Genomic DNA, 22432 nt, shown 5'->3' with positions numbered 1-22432 from the left:
AGATGAAAGCCTCGAGCAATCCAAAAGGAACTGGTTTTAATATTACTTTATTACTAAAAGAAGGGGATGCAGAGATTCAGTAAATTGCATAACTATTTACGTGTATCACGCTTTATCCACATCACTTCCAGAACCAAAAATAAATGTTTTTACTTTGATGTAAAATTTAAATTTAGTGCATAACACCACACTCATTTATACTTGAGTCATGATTACCAGGCTATGGAGGAACACATTTCTCTTTTAGAAGCCACTAATCACTGATTTAATGTCTGCAAGTGTGCTGAAAATGTCAGCTCGCTCCTTGCTGCCCAACAGTACAGGGAGTTTCAATGGGTGATATAATTCCTACAGATGGGACTGACTGGATTTTACTGCTAGCATTACATCAGCATTCCTACTTTAAAATATATGAATTAACTGTATTTAGTGTATGTGTGCATTACGCATGAATGTAGACATTCTTTTTACATGCAGTTATCATTTTTAGTAAGTTGTACTGCTAGAAATGCCATCAGGGCCTTTACAAGGTTTGCCTATAAGGTATTTGGCCATTTTATCTATTTTGTCACACCTAACATGTGTAAGAAATAAAATATTTACTTTCCTTTAGAATGATCCCATTGTGGATTTGATAAGTTATTTGGTTTTACTTTTTCAATCAGGTTTGTATTCCAGATCCTTATAGCAAGTCATTTAGGCAATGTGCATTAACTATTGAAATTACAAACATGTATCACACGTTCTATAATAATGCTTTACTTGATAAGATGATACACAGTAAGGCACATAACTAATAAATAAAAAATTTAAAAAAAGGTTTTTACATTTTAATAACTTTAAACACCTGTGATTAAACAGTGTTTAATAAAAATAATAATAATAAAAAAAAGGCCTACATAATAAGTAAATTTCCCCAGTTTTAAGTACTGGATGTATATTATTATCAGAGCTTTTAGTTCAGTTCAAAGGGAGAAAGAGAACATGATGAGTTAGATCATTTTGCATCTTAATAAGCCATAACAGAGATGTATACTCCATAGTCAAAATATCCTCAGTTGTTCCATATGCAAACAGAATATCACCAATCCTCTTTTATTCCACACGGTGGGCGTGAGTACTTAGATGTTAGCCATTCTCCAGTTCAAGATGCATAAATTAGAATAAAACAATTGTCATATTCCAAAATATAGAGTTGAAGGCTATATGTATCTGGAATCCTCAATGGTCTTAAGTGTTCAAGGTGGGACATTGTATGCCATGATAACTCTGCAGTTATATTTGGAAAATATATTCTGATGAGGTTCCAACAAATCACAAAATTTCTTGTTTCTTAAATTCTATGATGTATTTTACATGTAGGATCTGCTTGACCTTTCTGCAGTTTTCCAGGTACTTTGTATGCTGATACTGTAATAGATAACTGCATGCACTGTAGAAAAAAATAATTTTTACTGATGTAGTTCTAATTTTTCAGTTTAGATCTTCGAGGTAAGATAATTCGTAGTACATCTACAGCCAAGTATTAACTCCCCGTGTTTCCGAGATTTTGTTGTCCAGCATGTTAAGAGTATGACAGAAGGTTGATTTCATAACACCCATCAACCTGGAGGGGAAAAAAACAAAAACACTAAGAGTTTAAAGTCTTTTAACAGACCACATTAAACAGATAACTTATGTAGGAAAACTGGTAATACTGTAATAATGCATACTTCAAAGTAAAAGATCTTATTTTAGTCATAATGAATTTGCGAACATGAAGTGTATCTCATCAGACAGCAGAAATTATGATTTCAAAAGGTATTGGAAAAGAAATGTTAATTTAGAGAGTGGTGATAATTCAAGGTAGTTCAATGTCAAGTGATCTTCTGTTTTCAGGATTTATTTCCACACAGCATTTTATCTACTTTCTTGGTCAATCTTTTGTCAACATTTTCCTTAAACCTATCATACATCAGATAAATAGTTTTTGTCTCACTATACACTATTTTATTAGTCTGCTATGTTAATATATCATGGATTTTTTATTTCTTCATGTTTGAAAAAAAATAAAATCATTTTAATCAGTGTAGTCGCAAACCTAGTCCTTCATTCATACACAGCATAACATAGTAAGTGAGTATGTTGGCTACCATTTATAGCAGAATATAGCCCTCTATCCTAGTGTATTAGGGAGATGAAGCAAGGATCCATGTATGCAGTGCTCCAGTGTAGTCTGAAAAGTGCATGATATGCTATCATAACCATCTATTTTGTCAATGTTCACAATTCTGTATTGTGGGAGAGCCCTGAGGGAGATCTGTGAAGGTGCAAACAGATCTAAGCTTCCTTTTTGTAGTTTTGTAAAACTGAAGCCATAAATGTTTTGTGCCACCACATATGGTGGGGCTTCCACCGCTTCAGAACTCTTAATTCTAACAAAATTTTAATACATTACATGTAAGGGTATTGGCAAACTGATATGGACAGCTGATAAATTTGTATGCCTGTCCAAAATAGCAATGCACAAACAAGGCTGTGGATGTTGATGTGTGCCCATGCCTGATCAGGAAGTAAAATGAACAATTTACTCACATCAAATCTCCCAATGCTTGCAGTGTTCTGATTGGCCCTCATCACTTCCGTCAGCACCCACATCTGCTGCACTTCGCTGGATACTTTATCTGGATCTGGCAGCCCCTATACAACAAGAGTGTAAACATTAGGGCTGGAGCTGGTGTATCGAACCTCTCTACTGAGACATAATCCTAAGTCTCTTCAGTGCTATTGTGGAATAATACAGGTTGTCTGAGAATTTACCGTACTGGTGGTATAATATCCATTTTTATGATATAGCATTCCAAATTTCAAAAAGATAGCAGATTTCGGTTAATGGCTGAAGAAGCACCCAATAAACTGAAGTAAATAATAGCCAACAATTCTGCATTTTGGGAAGGAATGGTCTATGAAAAGAAACAACAGCAATAACCCAAGCAGTATACATGGTAACCTTAGGAGCAGTTGTTCATAACCATTTTTTTTGCCAAGTTTGCAAGTAATATACATGGCAGTAACCTTGGAAGCAATATATAAACATGACATAGTCTGCCCACCAGGGATTAATTTCACTCTCAAATGGCAAGTGGAAATTCACCTGTTTCTGGTTACTGGTCCTTTTGGATCCCTACCCATATTATGGTTTTAAAAAATCCATGTAGAAAACAGGACCCATTGCTAAAGGTACCAGAAAAAATGCATAGTCAAGTCGGAAATACAATGCCCATATGTGTTCAGTTGAATGTCAAGCTGGGAACTCTGGGATATTTGTAAAAACATGATTTATTGAGTTTCTGTGCCCACGGGGGTCTTTCAAAAGTCCAATTTGATATATGCAGGTGATGCACAACAGTAGTATAATTATATATTTTCTTACTTCTTGAACAGCCCAGTTCTTACCTTCTGTAAGCTCTGAAGTTGTTCCTTAGGCGGTAGTTGAGACAACAACCAGGAAAACCCTTTCTGCGGACTCTGAAATTCAGAAAACTTTGTATTATTCTACCTATTTTAACAGTTAAAGAGAATACATATGGCACCCAAAAAAATTCATCTTAATGAAGTAGTCTTGGTGCTATACCCCTGCAACTGAAAACATTGTTGTTTTGCAGGAATGCCAATGTTTTCACTGCCGGTTTAACACCCCTCTAGTGGTTGTACTCCTATAGTGTTCTTTTAAAGTTTTATTTTTAAAGCTTGGATATACATTGATGTTGATATAGCCTTTTTTTTTCTAGTGTGTTTAAATTAACATAGCCACATTTTTGCTCAGATCAGGGTGCATGGGGCAGTGTCTCCAATTTAGATCGACATCAATGATTACTTCTGGGACCTTTCCTCTTTGAAACTGAAATCTTTGTTTGTGTGCCTTTTTCTGATTAGAACTATGTGTACAATTAAACATGAATGGATTTGTGTAATCTCTTTTCTCATCCTCAAGTAATATGCCACGTTGAAAAGTGCAACACTTTAAAGAACTTTAGAATCCATTGAAACATCGTGCTAGCAATGCAGCCAGTGTGCCAGCATAAACTAGGTATACCCTCTTTAAGATGTGTCAATTTACCTTCCAAGCACGGGTAATCTGGCAGGAGGCAACTGATAAAATTAGAGTGACCATGGGGTAGGTGTGACACTGTACCCATACCACCCAACAATGGACCGGGGATGGGTGGATAAGAAAGGGAACAAGGAGAATAAAATGGTTAATGTCGGTCTGTTGTGACATCTGCTATTGCTGATGCTACTCTGGGCAGTCTATGTGCAGAGCACTTCGCAAGTGCTCTGTGCACGTACTCAATGCTCTGACAGCACTCTGCACAGTCCAAGCAAGTCTAATGATGTGCTCATACTGTGCTAACTGAGGACATTTACCCAGTGTTTCCAGATATGGAACACCAGGAAGGTATTCTAGGACAGAAGCTCAAATCTGAAACAATACTGGCAGATCCAGGAGAAACAGTCAATCACTGCATTGTTGACATTATTGGAGAATGGTTAAGGATATCACTCCTAAGTAACGCAGTATACAATTTATCTTTATAATTCACTGTATATTTATGATAAATTATATATTGTATAAAGAGGTACTCTATGTACCATAACGACTACAGCTTATCCTAGTGGTTATGGTGCAAAGCATCTTGAGTTCTTTGAGAGAATATCTGGTTTTCCTGGCAAGTACAGTCCAGCTCCTCTGCTGCTGTTTTGCTAATGCAGTTGTGAACTTTTGCATTAGCATGTCTGACTGTGGAAAGGCTAATATAGAAGTGAACTTCATCATTCTGTGTTAGCTGAACCACAAAGAAGGATTGGGCTTTAGGTAGGAGAGAAAATAAACTTAGGACGACATTGCCCAAAGACAATCAAATATAGGGACTATAAATCTTAGGTGGACTTTTTAAATTTGTATTTAAATAGATACGGTTCCATACTTGCTTCCCTGGAGGATTGATCTGCAAATCTTCAACAGTAAAGTTTAGCCAAACAGGTGACGGTTGTCGTAAAATCAGGCGAATTGCTATGACATGATCTGTGTTGCAGAGCATCTGAAAAAAACAAAAACATAAAAAAAACCTCAAAAACAAAACAAATAAATAAGTGTAAATTCCCAGATTTTACTATTAACATGACGTAAAGTCATGATTTTATTAAAGACACGGAGGCGAGTATTATGCATAACTCTTTCTTTATTTCCTCAGCAGCAAAGATAGAGGAATATGAATATTGTAAAAAATGAAGAAAAAACAGTATAGATACACAGGCAACCAATCACATAACAGAGGAAGTGAGTATATAAGGCCTGTGTTTCCCACAATCCCCCTCTTTCTTGCGAAAACCGAAGATCAGGTAAGAAGAACGAAATCCAACTTGTCCAGAACAGTAAATGGCAACCAACCGATAACATCAAGCTAAAAGAGAGAGAGAGAAATATGGTAATATCCAAACTCCAAACTGTAGACTTACCAAAACAAACTGTAGGCAAATCAATGAGAGAAACTTGAATCAAAACACAATGTCGATATCTCCAATCATAGAAAACTGGGATCTGAAAAACATAATGAAAATCATTAATATAACATATAAGTGACATGCGTAAATCACAACAAAGGCAGACCGAATTGAACTTACCCAAAGAAATCCAATAGCATCTCATCCCAAAAACTCACCTCGGGAGGGTGGGAGGGAATAATACTCGCCTCCGTGTCTTTAATAAAATCATGACTTTACGTCATGTTAATAGTAAAATCTGGGAATTTTATTAAAGACACGGAGGCTCCTATTATGCAAGTTTAAAGCTGTGCTATCACTTGAGATGCGATATGTTCAATAGGTCTGAAATAGAAGTTGCGGAAGGTCGATTCCCTAGACCAGTCCGCTGCACGCATGATGTCCTCCAGTCGACAGCCGACCGCGGACGCCTTTGAGGCCATGGCACCTCGAACGGAGTGAGGCGTAAAAACCGAAGTGTCAATACCCGCTGAAGACAAAAGCCAGCGCACCCAACGCGCCAGGGTCGGAGTTGACACAGGTCGATGAGGCGCTTTAAAAGACACGAATAAAGGATGTAGGTCCAAGGAGCGGATAGATTGGGTAGCATCCAGATATGCCTTCAGGCAATCAACCGGGCAAAGAGCCGGACACTCTGGGAACCTAGGGTACACGAACGATTTGGATGCCGATTTTGTCCTTCTGGATATGTTGAAAGCGACACCTTCTGGGGTAAAAGCAATAGCGTCCCAATCCAGGGCTCTAACATCAGACACTCTTTTACACGATACTAAACAGAGAAGCATCACTAGTTTTGAGGACAATTGTTTGAGGCTCAGCCCATGATTAGGGTACCATGAAGAGAGGAACTGTAACATGATGTTGACGTCCCAGAAGACCGAGAAACGGGCTCTAGGAGGGCGAGCGAGGCGGATACCCTTGAGGAGACGACATACAAAGGGATGCCTGCCGACAGGCGAACCATCTAGGCCACTATGGCCGGCCGAAATCGCCGAGCGGAAAAGGTTGATCGTGCGGTATGCCTTGCCCGCATCAAATAACAACGTGAGGAACTCCAGGATCAGATGGAGAGGGGCAGATACGGGATCCATTGCCCGTTCCATGCACCAATTAGACCATGATTTCCATGAAGCCCGGTAGGCTGATCTTGTACCGGGAGCCCAGGCGTTATCGAGGAGCAGGAGAGTTGACCTCGGAACGTCCGGGACAGTCCAGGTTCCCCTGAAAGGAGCCACGCTACCAGAGGTAGTTGCTGCAGGAGCACCAGACCGTGCGAGTTCCCGTCCGGGTCCAGAAGTAGATCCGGGAAGCTCGGAATCAAACGGGGGTAGTCTATCGACAACTCCAACAGGCGTGGGAACCAAGGCCGTGACCTCCACAGAGGAGTGACCAGTGCCAGGCAACAATCGTGGCGAGCCAACTTCGATATCGTTCGGGCAATCATGTTGAACGGTGGAAACGCATACAGGCATCCCGATGGCCAGTCTTGGAGAAATGCGTCTGTCGCCACAGCCGCCGGGTCCGGCCTCCAGCTGTAAAACTCCGGCAGTTGAGTGTTCAGACGGGACGCGAACAAGTCCATCCTGAACCGTCCCCACAGCTTGTCTAAGCTTTGGAATACCGAAACGTGCAAGTGCCAGTCTCCCGAGTCTCTCAAATGTCTGGAGTTCCAATCCGCGTCCGAATTGTCTAGACCCGGAATGTGTTCCGCTGTCACTGAGACATTGTTGGAAAGGCAAAAATGCCAAAAATCCTTTGCCAACAGGGCTAACATCCTGGATTTGGTGCCCCCGAGATGGTTTATATAGCGTACTGCCGAAACGTTGTCCATCTTGAGGAGAACGCAGCAGTTCGCTCGTCTTGGGGTAAGACTGCGAATCGCGAATGCCCCTGCCAAGAGTTCCAGGCAATTGATGTGCAGGGATCTCTCTATCTCGGACCATCTGCCTCCGGTGGAAACGCTGCCACAGCGAGCACCCCAGCCGTGTAAGCTGGCATCCGATTCGATCACCACGTCCGGGACAGAACCGAAGATGGCCCTTCCGTTCCATGCCTCCATGTGTGCTAGCCACCACGCCAGCTCGTCCCTGGACTCCTCGTCCAGCCGTACCCGAGATTCGTAGGAATGACCCGACCGGAGGTGTGAACCTTTGAGCCTCTGGAGGGCACGATAATGTAGCGGGCCCGGGAATATTGCTTGTATGGAGGCCGCAAGGAGGCCAATAATCCGTGCCAAATGCCTGATGGACAGGTCTGATACACGAAGAGCCCGTCGCAACTCCTTCCGAATTGCCTTCACTTTCGAGTCCGGTAGGTATAGAAACTGGCGGACGGAGTCCACCTTGAAACCCAAAAATTCCATCGATTGAGCGGGTTCCAGGACTGATTTGTCCCAGTTGACCATGAAACCCAGGTTCTGAAGCAGATCGATCGTCCACCTCAGATGTACCAGGAGATGGTCTCTGGACTGGGACATGATTAGAATGTCGTCCAGGTAAATGATCAACCGCACTCCACGGGTGCGGAGGAACTCCATTACAGGCTTCATGATCTTGGTGAAACACCAAGGAGCCGAGGAGAGGCCAAACGGTAGGCAGGTAAAGCGCCACCGCCTTCCGTGCCAGGTGAAGTGTAAGTAGTCTCTGAAGTCCACCGCTATCGGGACCGTGAAATATGCGTCCTTCAGGTCCAACTTGGCCAGCCAGTCTGACTGTCGAAGGAGGTCCCTGAGGCAGTGGATACCTTCCATCTGAAAATGTTGGTAGCGGAGGAACGCGTTGAGAGGGCGGAGGTTTATCACTGGACGAACTCCGCCCCCTTTTTTCGGTACCAGGAAGAGATTGCTCGTAAAGCCTGGGGCGGCGAACGGCAATTCTTCTATGGCGCCTTTGGACAACATCTCCTCGACCTCCGCGGAGATCATCCTGTCCTGATCTGGGGGAAGAGACAGTTCCCTGGGGACATAAGATTGGACAGGTAGAGAGACTAAATCCAGGTGATAACCTGTCACACATTGTAGGACCCAAGCGTCCGAAGTGATACATGTCCACTCTTGGTGGAACAGAGCCAGCCTCCCCGCTACCCGCCCGTGAGCGATAGGGGAAGAAAGGGTACTCACCATAAGGGCGTCTGCCCGAAGCGGCACCGCGGGGGTTTCTGGAGCCCCAAGATCTCCCTCTGGCCGGGAAGAAAGGAGGCGTTTTCGAGTCCTGAAATCCCCGGGACGGGAAAAAGGAACCTCTGGAGGTACGGAATGAGCCTCGGTAACCACGGCCGGGTGGACGGTTCCTGCTACGCCCGGCCCCTCCAAAAACCTTGGGCGCGAACATGCGCTTCATGTTCGTCTGAGCCTTGTCTATGGCCGTAAAGGTTTTAACGTAGGACCCCAGGTCCTTAACGAAAGAATTACCGAACAGGGCCCCTTCTTCGGAAGGGCCCGGCTCCGCTACCGTCATGGCAGCCAATTTCGGGTCAATTTTGAGGAGAATTGCCTTGCGCCTCTCAGAGGACATGGCGGTACTAGCGTTCCCCACCAGGCATATAGCCCTTTGTACCCAACCGATGGCTACATCCATGTCTAAAACCGAATCGCCAGTTCTAGTGGCGTCCAGCAGTTCGTAGAGCTTTGTAAGTGGGCCCAGGGTATCCAATATCTTGTCCTGACAGCCCTTTAGGGAGTAGTCTAGGCCCTTTTTGGATTTCCAGCCTGATTTATTCAGGAACTGGGCAATTTGGGGGTCAATATCGGGAGTCTTGCAGGCCGAGCCCGGGAGGGAAGGCCTGGGGCATTCCGCCCGCAGCTTATTGCGACCTTCCTTAGACAGGGGGGTACGCATGCGTCTGGCCACATACTGGGCTATGTGTTCTGGGGGAACCCATTCAGCCGACCGGGGATGGCGGAGGTCGTCGGGGTCGAACAGGGGGTTACCCTGAGGGTCAAATAGCGTTTTACTATCCCCAGCGGGGTCCTGAACGAGGCCCTTAGTAACGGTAGAGGAACCCGAGGGGGTTACGCCCGTAGGGGGCAAATCCTCTTCCGAGCCATCCTCATCATAGGAGTCATACTCCATAGCGTCAGACTCATTCTCCACACTCCTGTCGGAATCCGACATATCATTGAGGGCTCTAGCCCGTTTCCATAATCTAGCCTTTTTAGCCCGGCCAGGGGCTCTTTTGCGCGTGGTAAGCGCGCTGTCTGTGACCGCGTCAAGCGGGTCCATCATGGCAGGCATAGCCTGCATCGGGGAGTGGGAGCTGACGTGTTTAGCCTTAGCCCTTGCCTTACGGGCCCCAGGCATGGCGGGGGCAGGCGGGGGGGTCCCATCACCCAGGGGGGAGGGAGCCGCCAACGAGGGCAAAAGCATACTCTGCAGAGATTGGGAAAACGATGTGGACACCGCTCCCATGGCAGAGGCAAAGGCCTTTTGCAAGGATGAAGCCATAGTGGCGTCCAAGAGGGCATGGAATTCTTGGGAAGCTATATTACCCTCTGGAGCATCCTGAGAAAAGGTGCCAGTAGGGCCTACTTGCCCTTCATCCTTGTCTTCCATAATGGTAACAATTACTCACAGGTGACGTTGAAAAGGTATGTAGAGCAAACAGGGTTGAGTAACCCAACGAGAACAGAGAAAGATGCTGTTAGGTGTGCCAGGGGACCCAGGGAACGGCAGAGGCGGACAGCAGGCAGACCTCGAGCCGCAGAAAAACAGTGGTGTCGGCCGCGAGTGAGCTCCGCCTCCAAAATGGCCGCCGCACGAGGAGGCCGGCGGATAGCTTCCGCGGTCCGGACCTACTGGGGGAAGGGGCGCGTGCACCCTGTCCCCGCGGCACGTGTGCAGAGAGGGCGAGAGACATGCAGCCGCGGTCGGAACAGACAGACCGCGGCAAGCAGCCGCCCGTGGAAAGATAGCGAGCGAGCACCCAGCAGGGAAAAAACAACCGCAGGGGAAGTAAGGAGGAAAATCCCCTCCGCGGAGAAAATTAGTAATAGAGGGATGGGAAACCCACTAGGCACACCAGGAGAGAAAATGTTAAATACACAAACAAACGAGCAAAGTGCAAACAGCAATAAAATTCAATAAAATCAATAATTGCTGAGAATATGTAGAGCAAGGTAAAATACTTAGCTGATCTGAGGAAGCAGCAAAGAAAGAGGGGGATTGTGGGAAACACAGGCCTTATATACTCACTTCCTCTGTTATGTGATTGGTTGCCTGTGTATCTATACTGTTTTTTCTTCATTTTTTACAATATTCATATTCCTCTATCTTTGCTGCTGAGGAAATAAAGAAAGAGTTATGCATAATAGGAGCCTCCGTGTCTTTAATAAAATCCTATTCTATGAGAAATCTAATTACAGGTGTCATGAAAGGTCAAAGGATTTATGAACTTTTCAGAACAACGGGTGAGAATCAAGGATTTTTGCCACACTAGCTAGAAACTCTTCCATTGGGTAGTCCACTTTCAGGCTCTTGTTTCCACCCATTTTGTTAGTTTATCTCTATGCAAGTTTTCTACCTCACTTTGTTTCTCTCATTATCTTTTTAGTGTTTTTATATCTCTTTTTCCCCTAACTTATCTATGTTAGCTAGTTTTAAACAGTCTTTTTTACATTTATTTATTTGTTTAATTATAATAGAATGTACAATATAGTGTTAAAGGGACACTAACTTTAGCTTAGTGAATGAGTTCTAGTGTACATGTCATGCCTCTGCAGTCTTGGTGCTCAATTCTCTGCCATTTAGGAGTTACATTTTTGTGTTTCTGTTTACATTTTCTCGCCTGTCCAAATAAAAAATAAATAATAGCTGTCTAATAGGTGAAAGGATGCATGAATTTAATTATTTTGCAAGCCCTGCTTTTCTAACACACCCCGCACTGTCTGTGGCTGTCCAATTACAGACTTACCAATGCAGCTCAATTAGAAATATTTGCAAGGCAGGTGATCTGGGCAATTGCCTCCCGCTTGAGTTTAGTTCAACTGAGCTAAACAAACCAGGAAGTAAGAGGACTGGTTGTCTGACAGCCATGGGGACATAACAAGGTTAATTTATAAAAGTGCGAAATTTCTATTGAAATCTACACTAATTTTGTAAAAAGAAAGAACACACTCTACAAATGAAAAAGAAAGAAGATGCTGAAGTGCTTTAGGAGTATGGCGTGTCGCTTTAAATACATTATGCAGTAAGGGAAGCTAAAAATTTCAGTCTCCTTTGAGGATGTGTGTATGGAGCCTGTGTGAATCACATGCAGGGAGGTGTGGCTAGGGCTGCATAAACAAAGTGATTCAACATCTATGTGGCAGATAATTTAGTCCACTGTCCCTCAGTTTAATTTCACCACCTTTAGATCACACAGTCTATCTCCAGACTACACTGAATATAACACACACCTGTACTCTTTCGTTCTCAATCAGCCTTTTTCTTCCTAACTTCACCCTCCCTATTCTCTCACTAATTTATATTTTTTCACCCTCCATTAGCATTCTGCAGTGTTTCTCTTGTGCGGAGTCAGTTATGTGTCTATGTAGCTGCTAGTGGTGATTGGAATTGTGTGCAGGTGTCCAGGTACAATAGGTCAGTAATGGAAATTTGGGGCTGAATGTTCATGATGGAAGTTGTGTGTGGGCGAGCTGCACTTGAGTGATGGGTGTGGAGCAGAATATAATATAATATAATATAAGCCAAAGGTTTGTAACCCACTTTCATTTTTTAAATAGAGATGGCTAATGGGGCCAAGCAAATTTGGGCTTCCTAAGCTCCATGTCTTATCAAAGTCATCTTATAGTTAATTATGCTCTGGAGTGTAAGTGTATGTGTGTGTGTGTGTGTGTGTCTGGGGGTGGGCCGGTCTATAAGACTATTTTAAATATCTTCACATTGTGTTTCAACTGCATGTATTGAATTCCTTCAGTCTAAAATAGTAACACTATTCTCACCATTTGTAAAATGTATTGTTTTATATAAAATACATGAATAAGACATTACTCATTACTTCCCTTAAATTTTTTTGCCTCTCACCTGGTTCTTCTGTATAGATACATAGTCTTGGGATCCCTCTTCCATATGAGGATTTGGCATCAGCCGCATATTCTTGATACAGGTGCACCACGCTGGAGGAGGGTTTCCACGTGACTCCGCAGGTCTCCTCTGCTGGATCCGCATAGTCAGAAATGCTGTATAGTAATTCTTAAAGGTGATCTCCTGCAGCTTAGAGGTGACAGTCACACTGTGTTAAAACACCTTGCTACTCATTGCATTCTCAAAGACATATATAATAAAGGCCATTGGTAATAACTTAATGCCAAATACTCACAGATAAACACACAAATTATTCATTATTCTAAAATTTACAAATGTCCACACAGCCTCCCTACCTGGAAAGCTGGCATGGAACGGTCCCTGGGGTCCAGTGGGGCTGGCAGCTGTCTACCTGTCAGACGCAAGGGAGCTGTGTTCTCTCTGATCTGCTCCCTTGCGCTGCGCAGGCTGTCTACTGATGCCGGGAGCCGGAATATGACAGAGCCAGGTAGACAGCCACCCCCCGGGGGGGATGGGGGTGAGGGGTCTATCAAGTGGCCCCCCAATGACATGGGGAACACGGGGGGAATTTAGGGGTGGCATTTTTTGCCACCCCCTGGTTAGTACCTGCAGGAGCAACGGGAACGGCGTTCCTGCTGTGAAAAAAAGTGCAGGAACACCGTTCCCACGCATTCCTGCAGGACTCGAGCCCTGCTTATAGCGGATGCTCTTGGCACTTCTTTATTTAAAGGAACACTCCAAGATTGCTTAGGTGCTTTATGTGTGAAGAACATGTACTCTTGTTTTCATTTTACAAAAATAGAAAATTGCCCACCTTCCATGGTTATCAATCCCTGTTACAACCTGGTAGTTTAGCTCTATAGACATCAACTCAAGAGGCAAGTAATTCATCAGAGCATGTGTCTTGCAAAGACTTCTCAATAAGCTGTAATTAATTATCATTAAGAAGTCAGTGATTGGATAGCCACAGAAAGCCTGGGCTAGGGCAGGCAGTAGTTGCAGATACTAGATCTGCAGCTATTGCAAGCAAATTTTGCATACTCCCAAAGAAAACATCCAAACAAATAACATGCATATTTTGTATGGGGGGATATCTACCAATTATCTATTCATTTATTTTTGCCCATGCCATGGTAAACATGAATTTCCGTCACTTTATAGGGCATAAAAGCTCAACCATACATTTTGGCATAATTGCTAGCAAAGACTATGAAAAGTTGTTCAACGTTACATTCTTTTGCCTTCTTGGTCTTTGCTACTGGTATGCCACAGCAGTGAGGAAAACCACGTAGGCCATGGCCACAACACTAAGAGACCTGGCTGTATAATAAAATTTGCAGTGTGCATCCTCACTCTTATCATTATCCATTTAAAGAGTTCAAGAGCAGGTAACTAATGTCATGTAAGTACATTCTGAAAGGGACATTCTAAGCACCATAGCAACCTATGATCAATGCATACTTTATAGTGCAAGCAGGTCATTGGCCCCACGCAGAACTAATATTAACTGCAAGAATTTGCAAAAATCACCGAAGGTATAACATTTCCACTCCTTTGCTATAAGGGATTTTTACTTTCTTTTTTGCTGTCCAAATTGTTTGAAGTGCTCTACTCCCATATTTAGCTTTTGGATAGATCCCAAGTTACAGCTGCTCTACACAGCACTATTTTCAAATATGTGAATGAGGCTATTATTATTATTATTATTATTATACCAACAGCAGCAAAAGTTTGTTTAAACAGCAGTTCCCCTTAACCCCTTAAGGACACATGACATGTGTGACATGTCATGATTCCCTTTTATTCCAGAAGTTTGGTCCTTAAGGGGTTAAAGGGACACTATTAGCACCCAGACCACCTCAGCTCATTGAAGTGTTCTATGTACAGTGTCCCTACTGCACTTAGTGCTGCAATGTAAAACATGTGGTTTTAGAGAAACTGCAATGTTTACATTGCAGCACAAAGTCAGCCTCTAGTGGCTGTCTACCAAACAACCACTAGAGGCACTTCTTGGATGTAAACAGACTTTTGGTCTGGTAAATGACGCTGGACATCCTCACGCTGTGCATGAGGACATCAAACGTCAGCTATTTCCCCCTAGGAAAGCATTAATTCAATGCTTTCCAATGGGGTGAGCCATGACCCAGCGCCGAGGGACATCAGCGCTGGGATCAGGTAAGTGAATGTTTTTTAACCCTTTATTTACCACCACAGTGGTGGGAGGGCATGAGGGAGGGGGAGGCAGAGGGTGCTATAGTGCCAGGAATACAGCGTTATCCCTTTAATAGATGAATGTGACTACTGTTTAACATTCATGAAATAACATCTGACCCCACAGGTCAGGATCCTGATATGTTGAGGTTCTTCCTAGTCTTGACTGTGCAAGTGCAGCAGTATCCGGAACTTTTCAGTTGCATATCTTTTTTATTATTGTTAATTTACATTTTTTAAATTAATTTCTTTCCACATTTTAGTGTATAATTTAAATAAAGCAATAAAAAAAGGGATCAATTAAAACCCAGTGTCCTTTCAATCTATACATTTGCTGACATTTTATTCCACACAGTACAGTCCCGAGTGGGGACCTGAAAAGCCCTAGGTCTCATTTTGGCAGTATTTCATTGGGAGCCCTGAGTAGTACTAAGACAGGAATAACACCTCCAATTACAAACGTTGTGTCCCTTTAATGCACAATATTTGTAGTTAATTATATCACAATGTGGCGGTATTTCTGTAGATGCAGAGTTTAAATGCTGTGGGGTGAAGGGTTAATACAGCATTGCTTGTGGATTATATTGTAGGTTAGGAGTTTATAATTATAGTTTCATGTAATACTTTGAAGTAAATCAAAGATTTCATTTTAAAAAGGTGGTTTATTTACCCTTTTTCCAATACCGAAACTCACTCTGTGCAACCGCCAGCACTGCCTCCCATGGTAAAAATGTAGTCCATGCACTCAGGATAACGTATGCAGCAGTTTTATAAAAAAAATCTGAAAAAAAAACCATGCAACGTTTGGGTCTCAACTGAGATCTTTTTCAAGCTTGGACCAGATAAGAGTGTGGATTCCTACTTTTGTTTGCTCTGCCTCCCATGACATCTTCATAAAGAATGTTGCCTCTTCTGCTTCTCCTCCAAGCCAATGCTTCTAATACAGAAGCATTGTGCACAAGAAGCACATGCATTCACGCCCAGTGCTTCCCTAACAGGAGCATTAGACTTAGAGGATGTTTGAAGTCCTCATACAATGTGTGAAGATGTCAAACGTCACAGAACCAAGTCTAACTCAGTCATAAGAGCTGAAGCATCATGTAGGTAGGAAGACAGCCAGTTGAGGTGTGTTTAGCTACGAAATTGAATGTTTTACATCGCAAGATGAAAACGACAGGGCCACTGCACCCAGATCCCCATTGGTATAGAGATCCCAGGTATGTGGATTAGCTAAAACATAGCGCAGTCACCACCTTAAATCAAAGTAGCCACTGTCAGCACAATTATGTACTTACATCAACAGTCTGAGTTTTGGGAAACGCGACATCGATGACATATACACCAGGCCTGGCCTGCTCAGTCTTCACATCTCCAACTTGAAGAGGGACAGGAGATCTAACAGTGCATGGGACAGATTCTAACTCCATGTCAGTTGAATCAAAATGGGGGCTGCAGTCTGCAAAAGCAATAAAAGTTTTTGTATTACGTAGTATTGTTACAGTGTTGACACCCACCCCATGTGTTCCTAAGAGTTGATAAATGTGTAGGGGTTTAGATATAAACCCTTCTCGGTCTCATTAGAGAATTTTACTTGGTAGACGGCAAGGTGAATTCTTAGCCGAGGATATATCTTAGAGGTTTTGGCTTGACGTGGCAAGTAAGCTTACACTTAAATGGCCATTGAAGTGAAACTAAAATAGCCTCCAGTTGTTTAAATGGGCATAAGGATTTGGGATAGTGCGCAAGTAACCTTTTTTTTTTAAATTGTATGTATTGGGGCTGGTGTGTACTATAATCATTGCTGCTGTCCAGGAGTAGTGGGAGTTTGAGTGCAGGGTTTAATTTTGTATGTTAATAAAAGATAGAGATGCCAAAGTTTCCTAAAGGCTTAATGTAACTATCACATTTGTATCTAAGATGAGATAACAAGACTAATCCCAAGGATAAGACGGTTGGGGTTTCTAACATGTAACTGCTTTGCCTTTTGATTTTGTAGGTTTACATTATTTCTCTTTCTGGTTCTAAAGAAAACCAGGTTGTGGAAACAGACAGATATGATTTGTATGACTAAATGTAAAAGAGTGTCTTCAGGAGACTGATAGAATGTAATTGGAAATTACTAAATATAAACCACGATAGCCATTTTTTAAAAAAATGCCTCAATTTGGCTATGTTTCCAGATATGCTATTTTGGGTTTTAACCACGTTTCACAGATTAATGCACAACCCCCATAATTATTCTCAGCAAAATCATTTGCACCAAGAACCCCCTGGGATAAATTAATATTGCAGGACTAAGCATATTAATAAAACAAAATCAGTGGAAAGAAGAAAAGTCCTTCTACTGTTACATATGCAATAAAATATATTTCATATTAGTTAATAAAATGCCTTTAGCTCTGTATAGGAGGGGTACACGATATTATTTTCAATAAACATTTGCTTATAATTTTAAACAGACAGAATTGCACCCACCTGCTTAATGAACCTTTCCTGATATATTTTAGTTTCTTTCCATACTGCTCCCTTTCCTGATGAAACAATTAGATTTTTCCCTGATCAAATATGTCATCCGTAGGATACAATGAAAAGGACACCCACATCTCTGTATACGTTAAGAAAGCAAGCATCATTCATTTGCCCTCAATAAACATGGCTGAAAGTCAGCTGACATGTTTTGCTTCCATTTCTATGGAGATACAAGCTGCACAATATAGTGGGAGAGGCCATACACACTTGTCAAGAGTTCTAAACACAAGAGACAAATGTCTATGGTATGCACCCAATATACAGACTGCTGTTTTATTCTGTGTTTCAATATATGTCACACATATTACACTGCTTTGGCCAGAATGTAAGTAGAGTAACAGTTGTATATTGCAACAATGCTTAGAAGAAACAGAATATTTTCCATTTGGAAAGATTTACCTCTCATCTCTAAATACACCTGCAGCAAATTATATTTCTTCACAATTTTTTTCATACATGTTAAAATTCGGAACCCTGTATAGTTGGTTGATTTTCACAGAAGTGAAAGTAATAGAATATAAAAAAAATGAAATATGCTAATTTTCAAAGCTACTGCCAATAAAAGAGGAAACTTCAACAAATGGCTAAACAAAAAAGGACTCATTTTGTCTTCTCTAATGAGCTCTCTGTATCCAGCTCTGCAAGCTCGCCCTTCAATATAACTAAAGCTCCTTATAGACACATAATGCAATCCCTTTTTATCACTATGGGTGTTTGTGGGGGAGCCTCATATTTGAGTTTTGTCTAAGGCCTAACAAAGTCTAAAGCTGCTACTGAGCAATACAGATAAGGAGGGGGTGGAAATCAGTTTTCAAACCACTACTAAAACACATAATGGTCCAAAGAAACTAACTACTCTACCTTCCTGAAAAGGAACACTATAGCATTAGGAATGCAAATCTGTTATAACCTGCTATAGCGCCCCTGTCCCTACTTCTTTTTCGCCCCCCCTACCACAAAAATGAATTTACTAATTTTGTAGCTCCCTCTGGGCTGTTTAAACCTCTGCTCCCACAACTTCCTCCTCCATGATGGTCCAATCCAATGCTGCTCATAGAGGAGCATTGAGGACCTGGTGAGCATGGTATCACCGTGTGCGCATCCAAACCTCCCCACCATAAGGCATTGTATTCAATGTTTTCCTATGGGCTTCTGTGGCAGTGCCTCTAATAGCTGTCAGTATGACTGCCACTAGAGGTAGAATTAACCCTAGAAAAACTGCCCTGTTTTACATTGCAGGGTTAAAAAGACAGGACCACTGCACCCAGAGCATGTTATTGAGATGAAGTGGTGGTGACTACAGTGCCCCTTTAAAGATAGGTGAAAGCTGATTTTTCCTGTCAGTTCTTCTCTCTGTTGGAGGTGTGGGTAGCTGCCTAGTACCATGATCCATATTTGGTGGACATGTGCTAAACTCAAGATGTTTTGGAAGGGAGTCAATACACTCATTCAAACAATAACAGGCTTCAAGCTTTAACTTAACCTGATAACTATGATATTGATACATATGCTGGACCACACACAGTGGGATTGTAGGGAGATAACGATACACATACTCCTGGCCGCACTAGCATTGGTAGCTTTGAAATGCAAATCAGATAAACCTCCCCTGTTAAAAGAAGTTATATCTGTCAATACCCATATATAAAACATATGAATTGTAATTTGCAAAATCGGCTTAACCCCTTAAGGACACATGACATGTGTGACACGTCATGATTCCCTTTTATTCCAGAAGTTTGGTCCTTAAGGGGTTAAAAAAAAGAGGCCCTATTGCTCACCTGGAAATTGTCGGACTATGTGGAAGAAGGTCAGACAGGGCAGGGAGACACCACTTAAAGGGACTCTCCAGTGCCAGGAAAACATATCCGTTTTCCTGGCACTGCTGGACCCTGCAGTACCCCTCTCCCTTCCACCCCCCCATCCCATGTTGCTGAAGGGGTTAAAACCCCTTCAGTGACTTACCCGAATCCAGCGCCAATGTCCCTCAGTGCTGGGTCAGGCTCTGCCCACGCTCCTCCCACGCTGACGTCAGCTGGCGGAGGAGACCTAATATGCATGCGCATTCAATGCTTTCCTATGGGCATTCCGGCGACGATGGAGGTCCTCTTGCATAGCGTGAGGACGTCCAGCATCGTTTATAACACTTTTGGTGTTCTAAGAACACGGAAGTCCCTCTAGTGGTTGTCTGATAGCAATTTATAAAAACTTCAGTAATTACACTTGCAGGGTTAAGGGTGGTGGGAGTTGGCACCCAGACCACTCAAATGGGCAAAAGTGGTCCGGGTGCCTGGAGTGTCCCTTTACTGTAGTTCAGAAAGGGAAATTAGGTTTTTGAACATGTTAAATGACACCTTCATGTCACAACTGGTACAAGCACCAACTAGAAAGGACGCTTGTCTGATCTGGTTATAACAAGCAATGTTGATCTTTTGGCAAACATTCAAGTACGGGAGCACTTGGTAAATAGTGATCACAATTTGGTGACTTTTAAAATTAACGCAAAAAAGCAAACACATGGGGTTATACTAAAACATCCTTTTAAAAGGCCAATTTCAATAAGATAAGGGCAGCTTTACAACATATTGACTGACATAAACTCTTTAGTAAAAAAAACCACTGAGGATAAATGGAATATCTTCAAACAAATATTAGGTATATTTCTCAATATGTGCCATTGGTTAATAAATTTAAAAGAAACAAATTAAGAACCAGTGTGGCATAGTTGGAAAGTAAACCAAGAGATCAAAAATAAGAAAAGAACATTTAAAGCATTTAAATCAGACAAATTAGAGGAATCCTTTATAAGATATAAGGAAGCCAATAATGCATGCAAAAGGGCAATTATAATGGCTGGGGAAAGCATTGGATTGACTAAAATTGACAAGGGGTGGGGCCAAACTCTGTTTTGGCCAATCAGCACCTCCTCATAGAGATACATTGAATCAAACCATCTCTATGAGGAAAATTCAGCGTCCCCATGCAGAGCGTGAAGACGCTGAACGGCACTGCTGCTTACTGTGCAGCACTGAGCCAAGGAGCACCTCCGGTGGCCATCTGAGGAGTGGCCACTTGGATGTGTCCCTAGGGGCACTGTAAACACTGCCTTTTCTCGGAAAAGGCAGTGTTTGCATGAAAATGCCTAAAGGTAAGGATTATACTCACCAGAACAACTATATTAAGCTGTAGTTGTTCTGGTGACTATAGTGTCCCTTTAATATCCTATGGTAAGAGATTTGCATATGTTTGCTACAAAAAACTTGCAAAAAAAAATTGTGATTGAATGATTCAAGACAAGGTGCTACAATCTGACGGTATTCACCCACAAGTACCTAAGGAGCTTAGTGTGGAAATAAGTGAACCTCTGAATTTTTTTGTCAATCTTCGTTTTATTGAGGCTTTGAAATAAACGGTACAGAACGATAAGAAATAGCCTCAGTAGATATATGTAGGTCACATACAAGGTCATTGTATACAATGGCTGAACCTCCTGGAGAAATCACCTCTTTTTAAAATGAAAAGTAAAGATAACAAACAAGCCTGAATGGCCTTAGCAGCGGAGACATACTGCATAACTTCAGACTCTTCACATCTTTTGGGAGATGGAGTAAAAACATAAAATTGTGATAAACAAGATTTGGTACATTTGGCCCTTTGGCCCAATCGTTTAGACTGCAGGGTATGCCTGACAGAGGTGCTAGGATTAGTTGTTCGGTTGACCCTGGGCCCAGAACATTACTATGGCAATATAAGTGTGTGGAATCTTACACATTTATATATATATATGGAACTTATGGCGTTCAAGCCATGTTAGGAGCTATTGTGGGTAGCGTTTAAGTGATGGTTAGGGCTTAGCAGCTTCCACGGTGAGCGTGACAGATATGCAGAGTATGCCGACGCTCGTCGTAATGCAGAGATTACACAGTTTCGAGATAGTTTGCCTAATTTGAGGTTTCTGGGTGGGAGCTGGGGGGGTATAGTTATTATAAAGGGAGCTAGCATTCCCAGGCTATTCCCGGTTTCGCCCATGTTTGACCTGAGGTGTAGCGGTCAATGTACCGATATGAGGGGCATCTAACATGATGCTGTCATGCATGCAACTTTTAAACATTCAACTGGGGGCTGCACCCAACATCTGGAACATTTTAATTTAATATAACATATAAGCAGGTGCGTCAGGTGGTCTTCCCAGGTGGTTGTGACGAACTGAACCTCGTCACATGTTCTTGGAGGGACCTGCTGGCCAGCCTCTTGCCTCAGGATTCGGGGCCCTGCAATATACCTTGCCCAATGCACTTGAAAAGGCTCTGTTCATGTGAGTTATGTTTCTTTGTATTCCAGACAGAGAGACCGATTCCCTGATTCCCTGGAACTGTTTTGGGCATAGGACCATGTGCACGGTTGGTCAAAAATAAGACTTCCAGGAAATTCCTGAACAACTGAACTGGGTAATTTTTGGATATGTTGGTCACCCAGAACAAGGCTATCAGGGGATGTAACTTTTGATGGGGTTTTGTGTGTTTTAAGGTATTATTGGGGGTTTGTAAAAATGTATGTTTTTTCCGTGCTTGGAGATAATTGGATTAGATTAGTACAGTTCCTGATCCAATTATTTCCCAGGCACAGAGGAAGGATTATCTGATTTTGAATGGGAGTGTCCTGGACCTGAGAGCCAATGTGATTGTGTATTTATTTCTACTGTGGTTTACTCTCAGGTCCAGGGGGGGACTCAAGCATGGGGGCTCATAAAAGGCCAGTTGTGGTTACCATTAAACTGAGATTTGTTTTACCCTTCATGAAGTTTAGGCTCATGTTTGGGGGATTGGAGAGCTATATTCACTCTGGGGATTACTATAATCACTATACTCCCTTGTATCACATTGATTGCTCTTGTAAGAGCAGCCTGCTACGCTCTCTGGACTAGGAGAGGTCTAGCCACTGGAAGATGGATCCTGGTCTTGGGCCCAGGGTGGGTGGAGGACAGCGAGACCCAGACCAAGCTGCGGCGGTTTGTGGGGTTTATAGTGGTTGTGGTGTTCCAGTGCAGTGCTTATGGTGCTCGCAAGTGCTAGGAAGCAGAGATTGACAGAGTTATCCGGCACATTGGT

At 42.6% G+C, this 22432-nt stretch overlaps 2 protein-coding genes across 3 annotated transcripts in view; both read right to left on the bottom strand.

Moving 5' to 3' along the window:
• The window catches only part of AMIGO3 (adhesion molecule with Ig like domain 3), a 455802-nt gene that overhangs the window by 197654 nt on the left and 235716 nt on the right, over positions 1-22432 (bottom strand). The window lies entirely within an intron of this gene.
• NICN1 (nicolin 1, tubulin polyglutamylase complex subunit) lies at positions 881-17432 on the bottom strand. 2 transcript variants are annotated; one of them, XM_063427459.1, is made up of 7 exons: positions 17271-17432; positions 16091-16251; positions 12564-12752; positions 4968-5081; positions 3436-3507; positions 2575-2679; positions 881-1606 (listed from the first exon to the last, which is right to left on the bottom strand). In XM_063427459.1, exons 2-7 carry the CDS (start codon positions 16220-16222, stop codon positions 1565-1567), a joined length of 654 nt encoding a protein of 217 aa, XP_063283529.1. In that variant the 5' UTR covers positions 16223-16251; positions 17271-17432; the 3' UTR covers positions 881-1564. The 2 variants fall into 2 exon arrangements, with proteins under 2 accessions (XP_063283529.1, XP_063283530.1); XM_063427460.1 differs by lacking the exon at positions 17271-17432 and adding an exon at positions 16387-16460.

This window comes from Pelobates fuscus, chromosome 7 (assembly GCF_036172605.1).
Source record: "Pelobates fuscus isolate aPelFus1 chromosome 7, aPelFus1.pri, whole genome shotgun sequence".
Classification (NCBI taxonomy): Eukaryota; Metazoa; Chordata; class Amphibia; order Anura; family Pelobatidae; genus Pelobates; species Pelobates fuscus.
The sequence above is the reverse complement of the archived record's forward strand: the minus strand, read 5'-3'. Positions and strand labels throughout refer to the sequence as shown.